The sequence below is a fragment of the Xiphias gladius genome, chromosome 15 (assembly GCF_016859285.1).
Source record: "Xiphias gladius isolate SHS-SW01 ecotype Sanya breed wild chromosome 15, ASM1685928v1, whole genome shotgun sequence".
Classification (NCBI taxonomy): domain Eukaryota; kingdom Metazoa; phylum Chordata; class Actinopteri; order Istiophoriformes; family Xiphiidae; genus Xiphias; species Xiphias gladius.
In genome coordinates this window covers 3,951,753-3,972,163 of record NC_053414.1, presented here as the reverse complement: position 1 = coordinate 3,972,163, position 20,411 = coordinate 3,951,753, and the positions used below count along the sequence as shown (strand labels likewise).

General features: G+C 43.2%; 1 protein-coding gene across 2 annotated transcripts; it reads left to right on the top strand.

The window, feature by feature from the left end:
* The first annotated feature begins 1,150 nt into the window (after nucleotides 1–1,150).
* On the top strand, nucleotides 1,151–19,350 carry LOC120799942 (UTP--glucose-1-phosphate uridylyltransferase-like). Of its 2 annotated transcripts, none has more exons than XM_040145525.1 (10): nucleotides 1,151–1,355; nucleotides 6,503–6,618; nucleotides 7,702–7,809; nucleotides 12,958–13,143; nucleotides 13,241–13,374; nucleotides 14,135–14,432; nucleotides 14,557–14,754; nucleotides 16,176–16,418; nucleotides 16,977–17,081; nucleotides 18,972–19,350. In XM_040145525.1, exons 2-10 carry the CDS (start codon nucleotides 6,520–6,522, stop codon nucleotides 19,077–19,079), a joined length of 1,479 nt encoding a protein of 492 aa, XP_040001459.1. In that variant the 5' UTR covers nucleotides 1,151–1,355; nucleotides 6,503–6,519; the 3' UTR covers nucleotides 19,080–19,350. The 2 variants fall into 2 exon arrangements, with proteins under 2 accessions (XP_040001459.1, XP_040001458.1); XM_040145524.1 differs by lacking the exon at nucleotides 1,151–1,355 and adding an exon at nucleotides 4,596–4,874.
* Nucleotides 19,351–20,411: the final 1,061 nt, after the last annotated feature.

The window sequence follows — 20,411 nt, the reverse complement described above, 5'->3', positions numbered from 1 at the left end:
GTTAGGTTCTTCTGTTTAAACACTCATCTGTATTGTGAAGGGATAAACTACCAAATAGGCAAAATACGGTGAACGGCTACAACATTAATAGTGAAGTTTTATTAATAACAATGGGATATTGCGTTATGTGATATTGGATTTACAATGACAGGAACCATCCTGCTGCCAGATGACTTATTTTTTAATACCTTAAGTACTTTTTATTGCTCATACTTTTGTACTTTTACTTGAGGGACTTGTGACAGAGTGTTTTCACAGTGTAAGTTGCTATTTTTACTAAAGTAAAAGGTGTAACCATCACATCCTACTATAACACCAACCAATCCGCTGCCACAACACAGGCTGAAATGGATTTTCTCCTGCCGTTTTAGCACACGATTATAATAAGTACCCTTATGTGAGTAAACGGAAAGGTGACTTTTAGTAGTAGGCTCCTTCAGTGTCCAAAACATATTACATTTAAAAAAAAAAAAAAAAAAGTTTAATGTTCTCATTTGAAGGGCAAGTTTATTTCTATGGCACCTTTCAACAACAAGGCGATCGAAAATGCTTCACATGAGCCAGTAAAGACGAGGTAGAGTGTTAAAGACGCACAGGGCAATATGAAAAGGCAGAGTAGGTTTTAACAAGAATAAGAGGGGCTTTAAAAAAAAAAGCTAAAATGGAATAATACATAATAAACAAAGGAATATGAAATTATTTTGCAGTTAAAAATATGAATGAAATCTCATATTTTACCTAAAACACGCACACAAAAAGAATAGTTATGTAGTAAAACTAAGAATTAAATAAAATTAATACAAATGAACTGAACTTGAAATCGACAAGACATCGATTTAGTCAAAACTGGGTGCAGTTGAAAAAAAAGTGTTAAATTGACCAAAAGCGGCGTAAAAAGTGACGAATTGAGAGTTTTAAATAAAATTGAAATAAAAACTTTGCCGCAATTAAATAAGATGAAACAATGAAGCACTGACGTTGTAAAAATAAAAAGAATGGAACAACGTGTCCCAGGCGACAGGTGGGGTGGGCGTGGCACGTTGGCAGCTGTGTGTGATTGACGGGTACTTTCGACCAATCACCGTTCTTCGACATCCGGCGCTCGCCACGTCACGTGTCCCCTGGGAGGCGGAGCGCGGCAGCACGTTAGGCTGTCCGCTTGCTACAGCGGCTAGCGGCAGGAGGAGGAGCAGGAGACGACCGCGGAGGTCTAGGGCGGTGTGACTTGACTTGTCTTTGGTCCCGAAAACTGAGTCCCCCGGGTCTGGGCGGTAGTTTGTCCCGTTCCGAGGTTGTCCGTTTTGTCCTCGCCTGTGCTTTCGAGACTGTCCCGGTTCTTTGACAGTGTGTTTCAGGTGGGTAACGGCTTCGGCAGACAAGACCTGTAGCTGCTTGCGCACGAAAAGTTCGTCACGAATAAATGTTGTTTGCAGTTTTTGGGGTGAAAATGTGAAAGAAAATATAACCGTCCCAGCTGGTGTCTGTGTCTTACCTCTGTGTGTGTGTGTGTGTGTGTGTGAGAGAGAGAGTGTGTGTGTGTGTCTGTGTGTGAGCGACTCACACTTGTCGCCAATAAGGTCACACGCAGAAAACTACAAATCTCCACTCAAAATCAGCTACACACCAACAGCAGTCATTTTCGTTATCGATTAATCAGTCGATTAGTTTCTCGATTAATTGATTACTGGTTGTCTGTGACGGTTTCCAAGATTTTACCGTGAAACTGCTCGTTTTGTCCGACCAACACTCCAGGACCTTGATGTTTTCTGTTTACTATCACATGAGGCAGCGTTTCACCAACTTGTCTCCGCGTTACCTCTTAAAGTAAAACTGTCTACCTCTGACTCGAGACCTCTGAACTCATGATATTGTCTCAATTGAATATGTTTCCGTGGCCCAAAGAGGTAAAAAGGTCCCGGTTGTACGCAAAGAAAGAAAAGATGCATTTAAAAAGAAAAGATAACAATTAAATTTTTATGTAGCTGGACTCTGCTTTTTTCTGACGACGCATCTCGTGAACCCCGATATTTATCCTGTGTCCGACAGGCGGGGTCCTGATCCCCAGGTCTGGATCCTGATCCCCAGGTCTGGAATAGAATAAGACAAAGACAAACAGCAAATCTTCACAATTAAAAACCTGGAACCAGAAAATATTCGGCACTTTTGCTTGAAAAATTTCTTAAATGATAATCAACTGCTGATTATTGTTCTGTTGATTTCAGAACTATACTGTATGAATATATATAGAAAAATTGGCCAGGAGATGAATTTTAATTCGTAAAATTGCATATAATCTAAAAATAGACAAACAAATGAACTTTATATAATGTTACTTCCTTTCTCAATATAGTTACAAAGTGCTTTACAACATAATATTAAGAATAGAAGTAAAACCACAAGAGGAAAACAAAGATCAATGTAAGTGAGACTTAAGGAAGAGCACGTTTATTTGTACAGCACCTTTAAAACAAGGCATTTCAAAGTGATTTAAAAAGTAGATAAAATGATCTAAAAATAGGTCAAATCAAGAAACTAAGAACAAAGTTAGTAAAATCAGAATAAAAACAATGAGTAGTTGTAGGGAAAAGCCAGGGAGACTTTAGTTGCTCTGTGAATTACGTAAATTGCAGTTTGTGTGACTTGAGGACGAGTAGCAAGTCTTCCTCACAGTGCGTCAAAATACAGTGAAATCAAAACTATTCCTCACTTTGTTGGTGATCCACTGAAGACCCCTCCCGAGGTTCCCGGGGCCACACTTTCGACCTTTGCGTGTGGGTGCAAAGGTCAAGGCAAAGGTCACCATTATAGCCTCACTGGGAAAGTATACGTGGCTTTAAAGCGCCAAAACACTACACATTACACGAGCTCCCCAGACCTCAACTCCTACTGATTGTAACCATAAAATTAACAAAACCAGAGAGGATCAACCGGAGGAAACTCGTACACAGTTTACAGAGTGTCTGAATCGAACTACTGTTCTGATCTACATGTAAAAACGCACGTTTTGAGCCGTTTCACTGCAGATCTTTGACACGTTTTCTGAGAAGCGTCAGAAGCATATAAGTAAAGAAATACACTCCTCTCCCCCACTACACGGAAGCCTACTGCTCACAAAGCCTGCGCACAAAACCCCACACAGCTCAGTGCCGAAGGCGTCCGGTCAAACTCGCTCAGCTCTGGTGACACGAGGTGGAAGGTGTAACACAAATATTCGGCTCCAGCGTTTAATCACAGCAACTGTTACACGTGATGCAAGACTGAAAACGTCCTTCACTGTAAACTACAGCTTAAAAATGAATAAATGCTCTTTCTCTACAAGTAATCCTTGAATTTGAGAGTATCCTGGGGGATTACCAGGAGTCTAGTTGACGGTTGTCTCAATATTTTATTCAGTGGTCACCCTTTGGCGAAAATCTGCCATTTTCCAACGATGCGTCGCAGCAACGGCTGAAGATCGGAGGTTTTTGATAATTTTGCCAACGCTGTCAGAACTTCGAGAAGTATAAACACGTTTTTCTCCAAAAACCTTTTTTTGACGTAAATGAGGAACCGTCCGATCAGAGAACGAGGTCGTCGTATCAAGATCATCAACCTGACTACATATTTGGCGGCAGCTTTGCCGGGTCTCGGCGCTTTTCGACACCTCTCTGTCGCTGCCGTCAGAGCTGAAACAGTTAGTCGATCGGCCGATTACTTGACGGAAAGCAAAACCATCAGCGGCTGCTTTGACAGTCGAACCGTTTCAGTAGTTTATGAAGTAAAAGTAGTGAGAGGGAAAAAAAAAAAAGGCTGTAATGTCTAAAAGGTTCCAGCTTCTCAGACCTGAAGATTTGCTGCTTGTTTTTGTCACACGTCACAGTGAACTGAATATCTTTGCCATTTGTTTTCACTATTTTTTCGTCACATCTCACAGACCAGTCGATTTTAATAGGAAAAACATTCAGCACATTAATCATAATGAAAACAGTTACAGTCCTTACTGCAGCTGTTCTAGACCTGGAGCCTGTAAAGCGGTGGCTCGGCCGTTAACTGTCATGTAGGAAAAAACGGGTGACACTTGGGCCGATTCTGCATCAGAATCACACGAAATGAAACGTGCAGTTGTGGCGATTTTCACGGCTGCTACTCCACTTTCAGTATCCATTCATCTGTCAGTTGTTTTTTAGTGAATCGTCAGAGAAACTTCATAAAAGGGTTAAAAAAAACAAAACAGAACTTTTCAGAACCCACGGTGACGTTTTCAAATTATAAACGATCAGTTTGGTATTTTAGCTTTAAAAATGACTTAAATGGCCGATGGATGATCGTAATAGATGCAGACTAGTTTTCTGACTGTCGACTATCCGATGAACCGACTGATGGTTTAATCTCTGCTCTGAAAATTTATGTTTGAGAACTTTTCAGATCAGATTTTTTTTTTGGTCCAAGTCCTCTGCTCAGATCAATTAACCGACTTATTGTTTCAGCGTTAATTGTTGCTTTACGCCCACAACGCTGAGTGGGCAGGACTGTCACATTACCAGCCTACCCACGACACGCACACGCACACGCACACACACTCACTCTGGTTGTGTGTGATTGGTGTGTGTGTGTGCCTGTGGGCAGGCCTTGTGCTGAGCTCAGGGTCGGTGCTGCGGATCTGTGACCTTCCTCTCAGCCGAGGATGAGGAAGACATCTGTTGTTCTCTGACAGCCGCTGACTTTTACTTTTTCTTTGGGACCATTTTCACTTTTTAACAAACGCTTGGACTCGCTGTGAGCTGACGTATCTGCCACCAAATACCAGCCCGCTGCCTCCTTCCCACAGATCTTAATTTATTTACCGTCACGGGTTTTTCAAACAGACTGACGTAAAATGTCTCTACTTGTAACTGGTAAGTTTGCATCCAGACCAAAGTTTGACACATCTGGGGACAGATGTGTCCCCAGATTTTTTGTTGTGATTTCGTTCGTTAAGGGGTTTGTCCCGTCCCGTAGTAATTTTTCGGTTTGCGCTGATCGTCTGTTTCATTCTCAAAGCCAGGCTGGCGTCACATTTGACACAGGATGAATGAAATTCCTCCAACAGAACATTTTACAGGTTTTAGTCGTAAACTCTCCTGGTTTTAAGAAAAAGTTTGTCACCTTAAATTTATTATAAAACAACGGGAAAGACAACCTGTCCTCAAAAAGGAAGAAAGCGTTTAATGTGGACTCGGTTCTTCAGTTAACTCCAGACACTGATAGACAAAGCATTTTAATTTGATGTCAGCAGTTGACCTGAGAGCTGCTCTTATTGTTTTAAATCCACCAGCCGAACTCTTCGTAATTCATTCTGTGAGAACGTGTTTGTGTCATATTTCTTTTAATATTGCGTTTGCCTGTTTCTTTTTGTAAGAACATTGACTGTAACTTTAATGTTTGTGCTTTTTCTATTTTGAGCTTAAATTTCATGATTTCTTGTAGCAGTTTTGCACAATTCGCTTTGAAAACCCTTCAGAAATGAACAATTATTGTATTTCAGGTAAACGGGTGTATTTTATGGAACAGAAATAAAGACCTTTTTCCTCTTAAGTTTGCAAGTTAAAGAAAAATGCTTAAGCATAACTTGATGAGCAAATTTGAAAATGTATGACCAGAATAACATGTTGTCATTAGTGCTGTAGTTTTTGATGCCAGATCGGTTATGTAATATAACAAGTGTAGTGTAATGAGCTTGGCTTCAGCCGACAGCTTTTCATCTTCTAGAAAATCTTTTCCTGTTTGTTGTGTTATATTGTTTTATTGGTTTCAGCCGTTCCGTTTTGTTGCAGTTGCCTTTTTATTTTTGCCTAAATGTTTGTAATGGTGCACAAACCAAAATGAGTTGTTGAACTTTTGAATTTAAAACACGCACGATGGCCGAGTAAAAAAGGTCTTTTTTTTTTTTTTTTAATGAAAATAATCGAGATCGAAATCTTAAAGATTTCAACTTAAAAACAGCAACTTTTTTTTTTTTTTCCCCCAAATTCGTCCATTTTAAAATCAATTTTCTTCAACTGATTAAGATTGTTCAGCTCAGACATTAGTAGGTTGTAGTTACCGATATTTTTGAGCGATACTCATGAAGATTAAATTTGGCCGTTTTCATTTCAGAAAATTAAAAAACATCCAGTGCGTTTTCTGTTCTTTGTGTTTGTAACAGTTGGAGACTTGACGTTAGATATCGTCCTCTCTCAAGAAGAGTTGCCGTCTTTGTTTTCCATATCAACTGTACTTCTCTTAACTTTTGTGCAGTGATTTTGTCATTTGAAGCCAGCAAAGTCACAGAGTTTCTACCGTGTTGGACTATAAGAGCCGTTTGTAATGTGTTTTGGAAACCAGCGGCGACAGTCTGTAACTCCAGACCTGCAGGCGAACAAACAGCAGAGGCCCCTTCTGTGTAAAATGCATCTCTGGGGTTTAATGTCTGAGGGGAAAAGTAAATGAAACTGAATTTCACTCTTCGTTTTTCGACTTCCACTGGCCGTGTCTGTGTCTGCAGACCTGACCAGGGGAGCGATGACGGAGTTCCAGGAGAAGCTCCGTAAGCAGCACGAGGAGTTGATGCACCGCGAGCTGGAGGCGCTGCTCACCACAGCCGACAAGACGGAGGCGGAGGTGAGAGAAACCGTGGCGAGAGGCGTGAGAGCAAATCCCAGTCCGTTTCCCAGCGGAGGAGTATCATTCTCACCGCTTCCGTCTGTATGTTCTCAGAGATATTCAGCTCATTTGTTAGATATCTCAATTAAGTTCCAGGCACATGGTTAATACGTTAATTTTTTTTAAGTCTTAAATGTGGATCTGAGAACAACAGATTGTAGTCGTGGTGTAGCAGGTGATTAAAATCTGATTTGCCGTGCTCTGAATTCACTGATTGGCCGAAAAAATGTTCATCCTTGCTCTTTTCATTTAACTTCTTTCAAGTAATTTGATTTAATATATCCGGCCGAAAATAACTTATTTTTTTTCTTTTTGTACTGTGTCATCTGTATCCAGTCAGACACTTGTTTTTTTTTTTTGTTTTTTTTGTTAAATTTGTTACATATATAGAACAAATATTTGCGTTATTGCATACAGGGGGTCCGTTAGGTCACCTGAACACACAGCACATAGACTCCGTTGGGAGAGTTGTGGGCTGCTGGCGGAACATGAGGTGAACAACCCAGAGGTCCTGCAAGGGAACGCGCAGACACACGCGGCCACACACGCATGTACTGATGCAGCGTGTGCTGCAACATACACTGCAACGATTTTTACTGTGACACTGATGTAACAGTACATTGCTTAATAGTCATTATTGTAATTGTGACACAGTAGACATGTTAGTCAAAATGTTGCTAAGATTATTGCCTCAGTTCTGCGAGTTCGCCATATTATGAATTTTAAAAATAGCGAAGAAACACTCACATCCTTGGGCCTGCATTTACAAAGGGCTTTTCTAGTCCATCGACCAATCAAAGTGCTCGACATCGTATGTCTCGTTCACGCACATTCACACAGGGATGGTGCAGCATCAGGAGCAGTTCGGGGTTCAGTGTCACCGATATGATCTCTGGCGTTTTTTTCTGATTTTACTTAGGAGCTGTCTGGTCAAAGAATAAGTAAACAAGACCATGAATCGGACCGGACCTAAAATACCAGCTCCTGGTAGCCCTCAGACTTCTGACAGCGTAAGCTGATGTTGGGTTTGTTCTGTTGCAGATCTCCAGAAAGGATTTCGATGGCTTCAAAAAGCTCTTCCACAGATTCCTTCAGGTCAAAGGTCCCGCAGTCGACTGGTGCAAGATCAACCGGCCGCCAGAGGACTCGGTAAGAACCAGATACCTCCGGTCACGCTGTTTACCAGAGCTCAGGGTTTCATGTTGGGGTCCTCTGTCGTAATCCAACGTGGGTGCTCATGCCAAAGCCCAGGTCAGACGTCGGAACAACAAAGTGTGAACTGACTGTGCAGAACATCAGGCTGCAGCGTCATATATCTGCAGCAGCACAGTTAATCACAGATCAGGAACGGGGCGGGGGTGTGACTGCGGAGCCCAGAGCACATGCTGCTCCTCATTTCGCTCTCTTACAGATGTGTCCAGATTTATTCTTTTTTTTTTTCAGCTGCTGAAGTTTGTTTCTATAAATGTCTAAGTGTTTTAGAACAGCATCGACTCTGAGAGCAGCTCCCTGAACCCTCGACCTGCACTTGGAGCTTTTTTCCAAGTCTCTGGGGAAGAGAAAAAACCAAAAAAAACAAAACACTACAGCCTAAAAATGGCTTTGACAGCATTGAAGGAAGAATTCAGTTATTCCAGAGAATTAAAGAAGCCAGGTGACCCAGGTCCAAACTATCTTCAGTCTAATGAGGTCTGGTAGAGTCTTGTTGTATAACTGCAGGTTTTGGGTTTGTGTGTCAATATTTCTAATCCTTGACTGGATCCAAGTGGACTTTCAGCTCTGATCATGTGGCGTGTCGGGATCGTCAGTGACGAAAACGTGATTTCCTCCAGAAGTCAATTTCACAGATTAGGTAAGATTGGACAAAAATTACCTAAAATGTAAGAAAAATGTTTACACTAGCATTTGTACAGACACTTCTGTCTTATACATGCTCAAATGATGGTTGCAGATTAACACAAGCTTGGTGACATTTTTATCAACAGTCTATAAAAGAGCTGAAATTTTTCATGGCTCACTTTGGTGCGTTCGCTTGGCTGTTTCTTGCAGTCCTGGTCGAAATCAGTGGCACGCCTGAATTTTAAATACAGAATTTAATTCAGATTCAGAAATAAATGCAAATTATTTAGAGTAATAAAATGTTACTGGACATCAACAACAACATAAAAAATGCTCTCAGATAGTGAAGTAAAAAATACAGGCATAAAAAGTAGGCTCGGCACAATTACGGGCACCTTTTTGATGAATTCAAATTAGTTCCTAAAACAATAAAAAACAAATGAGACTCATCGGTGCTTAATTGTCAGTGTTCATATGACCTGAATTAACCAACGAATGATGGTTTTACTGCATTAAAAAGGGGCCGATTGCTTCCTGTTTCTTTGACACAATGGAGAAAAAAAAAAAGGGAGCAACAGAGACACTTTTATCAGAACACGAAACGATCCCAGAGGCCACAAGGCGACCGCCAAAGATCCTGAAATCCCTGTTTCAACGGTTGGTCATGTTTTCAGGAAGTTTCACATTCATTAAAACTGTCAAGACGCTTCCAGGACGTGGGGCCGAGAAGAAACTCAACGACAGAAGTCTGAGAAGGTTGTGGAAAAAACACTAAGCAAGACATCTAAAGAGCTTCAGGCCGACCTGGATCAATCTGGAGCGGTGGTTTCAGTCCGTACCCGATGCCGCGCACTAAACCAAGTAGGGCTCCATAGGACACGGTCAAGGACAAAACTAATGTTTGCAAAAACCTTCATAGATAAGCCGCAGTCTTTCTGGGATAAGGAAAATAACATCCTACCTACAGTAAAACATGGAGGAGCGTCTATCAGGCTGTAGAGCTGCTTTGCTGCCTCTGGTTCTGGAGGCACTGAATGTATCAAAGGGAAGACGAACCAAGGCGCTTTAGAGCCAAATGTGTCACCCAGTGTCAGAAAAGTGGGTTTGAGGTGAAGGTCGTGGGTCTTTCAGCAGGACATCGACCCAAAGCAAACATCCAGTAGCACAGAAGAATGGTTGAAAAGGAAAAAATGGACTGTTTTAAACTGGCCAGTGATGGGTCCTGACCTAAATCCCATTGAAAACCTTTGGAGAGAGCTGAAGTCTGCCGTTGCAAAAAGGACTCCTGCAAACTATAAAGAGCTTTAACGCATAGTAATGGAAGAAGCGGCAGAAACTACCAGCAGACAGGTGCCAGAAGCTTCTCGTTGGCTACAGGAAGCATTTAGAGGCCGTCAATGTTGCCAAAGGTTCTGCAACCAGATATTAGTGAAGGTGCCAATAATTGTGTCTGGGGTAGATTTTGTGTTTGTGTTATTTCACTATTATGCTAGTTTTGTTTTTTCATTTTCTTTTGTTCAGTAACTTTGGACATTTCATTAAAATATTTTGGATCATACAAAATCCAAATGGGGCTGATCATTTCCAGTTTCTTTTTTCACAATGGCGAAGACATTTATTTCTGGAGATATTCTAAATTCTGTACCTAATATTCAGGGGTTCAGATCATTCTCAACCAGGACTGACAACTTGTATGTCGTACGTTTGTTTCTGTCTCTGTTTCCAACCCACCTCCTGCAGCATTCGACCTTTCTCGAAGCGCAGGTCTGCACAACGCGCAGTTTCTCCCTATTTCCAGTGTCTGTGCTAAGCTAGACTGAACACATCCTGCACTCGTCTCCGTACTGGACACGCAGTGCTAAAACTGATATCCTGTCATCTGGTTTTCCTCTGGCATCAAACAAGTACATGTCCCAAAATGTTGGACTGGCCCTCATAAATGATTTCAACTTTCTACGAGCATCGTGCTTCAGAAACAAGCTAACGTAACCAGATCTCAGCACAGAGAACACTCAGGCTAAAGCTATTTATCAGCATGGTGACATTTCATTCACACTCACACACTCACACACTCACACACACACACACACACACACACACACACACACACACACACACACACACACACACAGAGTCCGTCTGTCCTTCAGTGTTCCCAGAATACCCAGGCAGAGTGAAGGTTAGGACTAAGAATAGTTTGACCGCTGCAGCATTCGCAGTTGGGTTGTAGAGCGGTGAGACGCTGACATTTATCTCCTGTGGGACTCGCCCTCATATCCGACCCCCAGAGCCACCCCCGCCCCACTCCCAGCTGTAGTTGATAACGACCTTAAGACCAATGTCTGAGTCCGATCCCGCAGGATATCATCATCATAACGACGGCCGATCAAAGAATGTGACACACTATATGCCGAGCGTTCTTATGCAAGTCACACACTCGCACACACGTGGCTGGTTCACACATTCAGTTTTATTTCCGTCCATTCATTCCACCGGTCGGCGGATTCAGATCCAGGACCTTCTTGGAGAGGGTGATTTCTTTCACAAAATTAAAACTTGCGTCGAAGGGGGTTGAAAAGCATTGCAACTGCAACTGCAACTGCAGCTGCAGCTGCATCTCATTCGGGCCTCTGAAAAAGTCTCGTAAAAGCTCTGATTTAAAAAAAAAGAAAAGAGCAATGCGACAGCTGAAAGTGATAAAAACAAAAGTTCTTTTCAAGCCAGGCCAGTATTCACAGCATAAAACACACTGATGCTTTTTCTGTGTGTTTGGCAGAGTAAAACCAAGTTTAACATATTACTTGTCACACCTGTATGTGGCCAGGACACACAACGTCTGCCACACAAGCAGCAAAGACACTTTGGAGACGAGTCAGTGGACGCGTGTGCGGCGAGTGTCACTCGAGCCCACAATGGTCATTAATTAAGGCTTCAGTGGCTTAAGAAGTTTAAAAACCATCGCTAATGTAGCCTTCGGCAGAACTGGAAGCGCTTATACAATATAATGTTGTGTTTTTTCCAGCGGTGCCGAGCATTTCTGTCCCCAACGGTAGAGTAGCAGCGATGGACGTCCACATGGTGGACAAGGATGACAGAAAGCCATCACTCTGACAGATAGATGACGCCGGCCAGGTTACTTGTTGCAGGTCTAATGGAGGCTTAACTTTCATGTTAGTTTTGTGGACTTCCTGGTCACCCTGACCAGACAGAGGGGTTATTGACGGTTTGTGTCACAACAAAACAAAAAAAACCCTGCAGTTTGCCGTCTTGTGTAACATTAACCTGACAGCCCGTGCGCCGCAGTGAAGTCAAGGCCAGCACGGAGTTCAGTGGCTTTTATGAAATCGGGCAACATATCCGAGGAATGACGAGGAAAATCGTTACCTCGAGTTAATGATTTATTCTTTCTGAAACCCGGATGGTCGAGTCCGAGCTTTGTAAAGCATTGTATTATCGACGTATTGTGTTTTAGTTACTCAGTTGTAGTGTTGTGGTGTTTCTGTTATTTTATTCACCTCATTTATATCATGGAAACACCTCTTTGTATAACACGACGCAGTTTGTCAGCAACACAAACTACATCCTCTAAAACGACCTTGATCGTGTTTCTGGTGGAATCTACCGGTTAGTACCGGGAACACAGACACCAACCAGTAAATCGACGTGCTCTGATTTATTCCAGTGTTGAAATTTAGGTTCTTTGACCTTCGAGACTTTGTTTACGTCCCTCGGACTCCGACTGATTTCACAACTCCAGCTGTTCCTATCGTTCAATTCCAGTTTCTCTCCTTTTTTAAATCCCAGCATCCTAGCGTTCGTCAAGCGCAATCGTCACTCTGCGAAGTGACAGATAAATAGTCGCTTTCAAAGGAAACGACGTTCCTGGAGTCCTGACAACATAAAAGCACTTCCACACGTGATCCTTTGCATATTGCAGCTATCGACTGATAAATTTGATACGATTTCTTCTCTCGGCCAAATGTAGAGCGAGTACATTTTATTTCTCTTTCATTATAAAAAAAAACAACTCATCTTCCACATTCGTATGCTATTTACTTGACAGATTTGTGGATAAATATTTACAGCCCTGAACAGAAAGAAACACCTAGTGTTTCTCAAGGAAGACGTAATTAGGTAAATGCACAATTGAAAGCCGTGGACACAAAATGGACGAGAAGTGAAACAAACTTAAAGTAAAAACAGATAAAAAGTGAAGTCAAGTAGAATGAAATAAAAGTCAAACTTGAAAAGCTTAAACCAACTGTATCTGTGGCCACAATACAGAATGTCATAATTCACTCAGAGCAACAGTGATTTCTGTCTGTGCACCTTTTTGTTTTACAGTAATTTAATGATTAAAAACTTAATTGAAATGAGGATTTTTAATTGTTGGAGGGGCTCAAGCGCCCAGGTTTAAATGTTCTCAGTTTTCGTCCTCACTCTGCTCTGTCTCAACAGATCCAGCCCTACAAGAAGATCAAGGCGAAGGGTCTCCCCGACAACATCGCCGCCAGCCTCAACAAGCTCGCTGTGGTCAAACTGAATGGAGGTCTGGGAACCAGCATGGGCTGCAAGGGCCCCAAGAGTCTGATCAGCGTCCGCAACGAGAACACCTTCCTGGACCTGACGGTGCAGCAGATCGAGGTAGAGAACGCACAAACCTTCACAGGAGGCGGCTCTGACCGTTGAGCCAGCGACGACGATCACGCCGAACTGAGCTCTGCTGCTTTTTCGTTTTCAGCATCTGAACAAAACCTTTAACGCCGACGTGCCGCTGGTCCTGATGAACTCCTTCAACACCAACGAAGACACGAAGAAGATCCTGCAGAAATACAAACACCACCGGGTCAACATCCACACCTTCAACCAGAGCAGGTACAACACACACACACACACACACACACACACACACACACACACCAGATTCAATACAAAAAACAGAACAGACTCTGCTTCTATCTTCAGCTTCTCCACACTAATGTGGATGAACCTAAAAATGTCGTCTGTGGTTTCTGATTTTATTGTTATAACTTTTTACGTACTTTATTTTTTGAACCCTCAAGAAAAACCATTAGAAATCCATACAGCCGCATTCACTGAGTCATAGTATAGAGTTGGCAGTCTGAACAGTGACTATTTAAATTAGCCAAGAAACATGAAAACGATAAAAATAAACAACCTTAACTAAAATGTAAAACAATAAATGATGAAGAAAAGAAAATACAATACGACGCAAAAACCCGTGTAAATCTGTCACAGCTCAGGCAGCATCTGTCATCTGGTAGGGGGTTGGTTGTTGTCCAGGTGTGACTCCGTCAAAAATCCAACTCAACTTTCGTTTTCTCTCCCCAGATTGCTGTTTTAATATTTTCCCTGAGACATGGATGAAACTTTGGTTAAGAAAATGATCGGTGTTGGTGTAGGTGAGGGAACGGAGGATAATCTGTGGAAGTAAAGACCTGGAGATCTGAAAAAAATCAAATGTTTGCAGGGCAGTGTTTTTATCACTGGGGCACAGACACGGCGACACACTGGAAAGTAAACAGTTATTATGGAGGGAGACTGAAGCACATGAAACTGGGAAATAACGGCTTATTTACTGGTTTAAAGTAGCGATACATTCTCCTCCTCCCAGGTATCCCAGGATCAACAAGGAGTCCCTGCTGCCGATCGCCAAAAACATGGGGAACAGCAGTGACAACACGGAGGCCTGGTACCCGCCGGGTCACGGAGACATCTACGCCAGCTTCTACAACTCGGGGCTGCTGGACAAACTCCTCGCCGAGGGGAAAGAGTACATCTTCGTGTCCAACATCGACAACCTGGGCGCCACCGTCGACCTCTTCATCCTCCACCACCTGATGAGTCAGCCGGACGACAGACGCTGCGAGTTCATCATGGAGGTCACCGACAAGACCAGAGCCGACGTCAAGGTCAGCGCGGTTCGCCGTCACACAGAGTCGAACATCCGTCCATTCAGGGTTTCGCTCATCTGATGATCTGGGCCAGACTCGGTCTCTCCAGCCTCTCACTGCTGTTCCCGTCTCCTCCCTATAGGGCGGTACTCTGATCCAGTACCAGGACCACCTGAGGCTGCTGGAGATCGCTCAGGTACCCAAGGCCCACGTGGACGAGTTCAAGTCCGTCACCAAGTTCAAGATCTTCAACACCAACAACCTGTGGATCTCTCTGCCCGCAATGAAGAGGCTGCAGGAGAAGAACGCCATGGACCTGGAGATCATCGTCAACCTCAAGGTTTTTTAACAGCAATGAGGCTTTTAGACTCTTCACATGTGACTGTTGGTTTCAGAGCACAGACGACACTTTATTTTACAGGTCTGTAATTTCCTAATAACTTTCTACGGACACTTCTTTAAAAGAGCTGATAGAATCTCATTAATACATTTTCCAATTAATGCGTTCGGTCAGTTGAGAGTCCTGTTGTCGTTGCACAGCGCATCGGCTGAACGAGCAAAAGTTTGTCCACAATCTAGCAAACAACTCGACATTCATGGCGATTTGGTTTCCGATAATAAATTAATAATCAATGGATATTTACATTAAGCTTTTCTTTTTTAAGAAAGCCGGGAAGCTTGAGAGGAAATCCTTACCTGTAAAATAAAGCAGGACCTCAAAGTGCTGCACAGGTGAGCCAGGTAGCAGGGAAGTACCAGTGTTTACTGCCCGGTAATCCTGTCAGATCCCTGACGCACGTCGACCGGTTTTTCAGGTCTCGCTGACGAGTCCTTGGACCTCAGACCTTGTTGTCTGTCAGAGGTTGGTCGCGCACTGAAAGGACACTGGCAGACGAGGTTATGTTTAAAGCTGATTGAACCTTGATGGCAGCAATGAAGCCCAACATCCAGGGCGACACTGCTGCGAGGGTTTGGCGTCTCCACGGGGAGACGCACAACGGGGTAAAACATATGTGCCACCGACCACGTGTAGAGAACCTTAATGAAACCTGAACATTAACGCGTAGAGATTATCGGTCGGTGGCGAAGTTCTGGTTTTTTTTTCCCGCGGTTTATCGTTTTGCATTTTAGCACTGCATGTACCCCAAGCCAAAACTGTCCCACTGAGAGGTGTGTCTGATATTTAGACATTTAGACAAAATAATAGAGACACGACACAGTTCAACAGCAGAACAAATGACTTCCTCCACAATGATCAGAGTTGAATTGACGCCTCGCTGACTGGATTAGTTTGAGCCAGGTGTACCTAATAAACTGACACCTCCAGAATCAGCTGTGACAAGCTTTAACATTCAGTTTACCAATAATAATAAATAAAACAAGCATTAACAGTAGATATTTACCAACCTCCCCTGGAAATAAACAAACAAAAAACAAAAACGTTGTGTGTCACGTCACCAACAGGCTCATGTTTATGTTTGTGTGTCACAAGTCGAGAGCTGCAACGATTCATCGATTAGTTTAGAAGGAAAATTCATTGCCAACTATTTTGATAATCGATTGAATTGTTAAAAAAAATAAAATGAAAATACCAAAAAGTCGGTGGGTCCATGTTCTCGAGTTTGAGGAACTGCTGCTTTTTCTTGTCGCACATTATAATAAATTGAATATTTTGTGATTGGAGACATTTGATTCATCGTCTCGGACTCTATGAAATCCTGACGGCCGCGCTTAACTTAACCCCCCCGCATCTCTCCCCAGACGCTGGAGGGCGGCCTGAACGTCATCCAGCTGGAGACGGCGGTCGGCGCCGCCATCAAGAGCTTCGACAACGTCATGGGCGTGAACGTCCCCCGCAGCCGCTTCCTGCCGGTGAAGACGTCGTCCGACCTGCTGCTGGTGATGTCGAACCTCTACAGCCTGGACGCCGGCTCGCTCACCATGAGCAAGGAGAGGGAGTTTCCCACCACGCCGCACGTCAAACTGGGCAGCTCCTTCACCAAAGTCAGTGCCTCTGTCCCCCGGCGGTCTCCTGTTGGTCTCCTCGGATCAATATCCTGTTATCTCAGCAGATAATTATCTTTACGTCGTGATTTGGTCACGGTGGTAGTGGCTCGATTGTCTCGTTATTTTTTCATGATGATGGAATCATTTTCTTGTTATGAGGGAAAAAAAGCAAAAGGTTTCTTTATCCTGTGGACACGTGAAAAGACATTTTGTTTATTGTACCAGACGACAGGATTTTTATGCTGAGAAAAGCTTTTATTTTCTCACGTTCTCATGAAGTAAATGTTTCCATCTTCACAACACGTTACCTTGATATCGAGATAATAGGACGTGTAGTGTAAATGAAGTCCTGGCAGGCCTGGTGGCTGTAAATTTAATTGTTTGATCTCTTTGTTGGAACCTGTGTGTTTTCTGGTGGTTTACTCTCGTATAACCAGACCTGCAGAGGTGGTCTTTGATGTGCGGAGGTCTCTCAGACAGAGACTAAACACAGCTGAACCGTTACTGACGACGACGACGATTTGTTTGTTGTTGTCGTCCTTTGTTTTTGTGCAGGTTCAGGAGTTTCTGGCCAGATTCGAGAACATCCCGGACATGCTGGAGCTGGACCACCTCACCGTGTCTGGAGACGTCACCTTCGGAAAGAACGTCTCCCTGAAGGTGAGGAGCTTCCACGGGCGCTGACCTCTGACAGCTTCCGTTGATGCTGCTCTGCCGCGCCGAGAGCTTCTCCGTCCTGACACCCGGGGCAGCTGAGCCGTTGTAGTCAGGGGCCCGTACGAACCCTGGATCCAGGCTTGGTTTCCTGCATCATCCTGGTCATTAAAAGATCCCTTGTTAGTGTGTTTGCAATGTGAGCGATGGGGGACGGCTCCACCGACGCTGTCAAACGTTTGATGCTTTTTTTGTCACACGCGAGACTGAACCGAGCCTCTGCTGATCTTGGATCAGACAGAACCAGACAGCTGACGTCGCCCTGGTCTGTGGGAAATTGTAATGAGCATTTTCCCCTTTGGATTGTTTATTTTATGGATCAAACAATAATAGCTGATAATGAAATGATTCATTAGTTGCAGCCCTAGAGGAGGACGTGATGAGCAGAGGTATTCTAGACTTTATCTGCAGTAAATATGAGGCTCCAACAGTCTGAAAAGACGATATCTTCCAAAGATAGAAGATAGAAGACGATATCTTCTAGTGTTTTCAGCTCAAAATTCTTTTTGCTCTTTTTTTTTTTTTCTTTCCTTCCATTGAAGCTCGACATGGAAACAAACAAATTTTGTCCCAAAAGTTGTGGAAAGTTTCTGCAAGTCTCAGATCCTCACATCTGAGACTTGCAGAAACTTGTTAGAAATCACGTTTTGTTTTTTCTTTTCTTTAATTTTTTGGGCATTTTAATTTAAATGTCTAATTTTACTGCGTAAGGTCCGGTTCTTAGTGTTGTGACCCTGTTGAGTCTCATTGATTTGACTCAGGCAGCTGAGGCGTCACTTACCTCGGGTTGATGTTTGAATTTATGCCCCTGACCATCCATAGAGGATCTTTCCATGAACGTGAAGAATAACGGAACCCACGAAAACCTGGTTCAGTTTTCATATGGACACCTGACTGTTCTAAGACAGACGGCTTCAGGTGGTCTCGGAGCTCTTTAACATTGATAATCACAAAAAAGCTTTGATCACAAAAATCCCGTAAACTGATCGATCAGACCAAACCTGCAGCTGCTTAGTTCTCATTCCAAACTTGCCTTGAAACAGCGCAGCTTTAAGGGAACGTGTGAAGTTCTACAAGATCATCACGACATTGACTAAAAGGCTCGCCACGCTTTTTTTTTTTGTTTTTTTTAAAAGGGTGAATGTCCAGAGCTTTCAAATATATCACAGAGTCTTCATCATTCAGTTTGATTGGTGCTCATTTAGAAGTTCAACAGCATAGTTGTCCAGGTACTCGGGCTATTCAGAGAGCAGGTGTTTGTAGTGCGTTCTGTGGATTATCCTGAGAAATCTGGAAAGACATGCTGCAGTTTTTGTCTTTTTTTTTCTCTCAGCGCCGCCTCTCGTTTCTCCGCAATCTCAAAGAGACAAATGCTGCATCTCCAAAAAGATCCCAAAACCGACTGCATGTAGAGATGCCACTGGAGATGAGCGAGAAAACATGACTTAATTTGTAATTAGGGTGGAACAACCTTTTCAGAATACTGGCGGCGTTGAATCATCGTCTTAAACATTGCGCGTGGACAGAAAATTAATCAGCTATTTTGATTATCGAATCGTTTTAGTCATTAATCGACAGTGTCAAATAGTTGCCGTTTCCAGTTTCTCAAATCTGAGGATTTTCTGCTTTTCTTCATCACACGTGAGAGTAAACAGTTTTTTCTGATTTGAAAACCGTTGGTCAGATAAAACAAGACCGTAAAAGACGTCGCCTTGGTCTGTGGGACATGTTTAACCACCTTTCACTGCCATGTTAAAAGCAGAACGATGAATTCTAATGAAGAGAAGAGCGCGAGGCTCCTCGCTGTGTCTAATCCAACTGTTTTCCTTTCACCAGGGAACCGTCATCATCATAGCCAATCACGGCGACCGGATCGATATTCCCGCCGGAGCCATGCTGGAGAACAAGATCGTTTCAGGAAACCTGCGGATCCTGGACCACTGAGGCCTTCTTGGGGGGGGGGGGCAAAGCCATTTGCACCTTGAAGAAACTTAGAGATTATATTCTTCTCTTCTGTGATGAACGGCACAGCTGTTACAGAGACAATCAGTTTGTTTGTGTCCTTGTCAAACAGCAGCTTTTAATGTGAAGTCAGCCTGAAAGGGTCAAAGGTCAACCTCCTGCTTCCTCCTGACACAGCTTGCAGACGTTCAGCTCATCGTGAAGCTTTTCAGAAAAACAAAATAAAACAGTCGCTGCCAAGTCTGGTCTGATTGTGGTCATGTTTTTCTCATGTCAAGAAAAAAAAGAAAGTGCAGGGTGGGTCAGCTGAGCGTCACGGTTTCGTGTTGGAGCCGAACAGAAGTTCAGAAAATGCAGTCACGGGTTGGTTTAAAAATGGAGTCGGACTCTGCCACGGTCGCTTTGTACGGGACGGACGGAGGCGATGGGAAAGGCAGAGTCGGTCCCGACAGGGTTTCAAAATAAAGCACATTACACCCAGAGTACGGAGGCCCTCGAGTCCGGAAAAATAATATTCTTTTAATCCCAGGTACAAAGTGTTTTTATCATCTTGTAGAAAAGATTAATTGTGTGCACGAGGTTTATAAAAAAAATTCATGACTTTTAGGACGGTGGGGCTCAGTAATTTAGCACTGGATCACTTTTTGGGTTTAGTTATAACTTTTACAGCGTTGTGTGGGGCAGCCATTATTGGTTTGACCCTTCAGGCCTGGACAGGTTTCAGAAAACTGGAGTTTCCCCAGTGGTGACTACCGACCTTTGATGTTTACGTGAATGACATTTCTGTCACGTCACACGAACGCACCATGAAATGTGATCACGTTTTCCTGAGTCTGAGTCGATGTGTGGTCCGTGCTTGGTGGGTTCATCCACAGGAAAATAACCAACGCTGGAGTTCAGGGGTTTTTTTGTTTTTTTCCCCCCTTCTTCAAGTTGAGCGCAGATGGAGTTCAAACTTTTTGACTGAGTTTATAACTGCTTGGTCAGACTCTCTTTAAGGATTAAATGATAGTTTTCCTAGTTTTAGACTGAACGTTATCTAGATCGTGGAGATCTGACCTTCCCTCCTAACACTGATCTGATATCTAGACTCAGGACATCAGTTAGTTCAGAAGACCAGTCTACTTTTCCCCTCAAACATCAGAACTGACCTAAACTAACGACCTGTGACGGTCAAGGCCCTCGTTTAATCGAGCTTTGCTGAGCGTGTAGTAAAATGTCACATTACTTCGTCCGTGCAATGTTTCAAAACCACTTCCTGATTTAAAAAAAAAAAAAAAGAAAGATCATGTGACTCGATCAAACCTGAGCGAA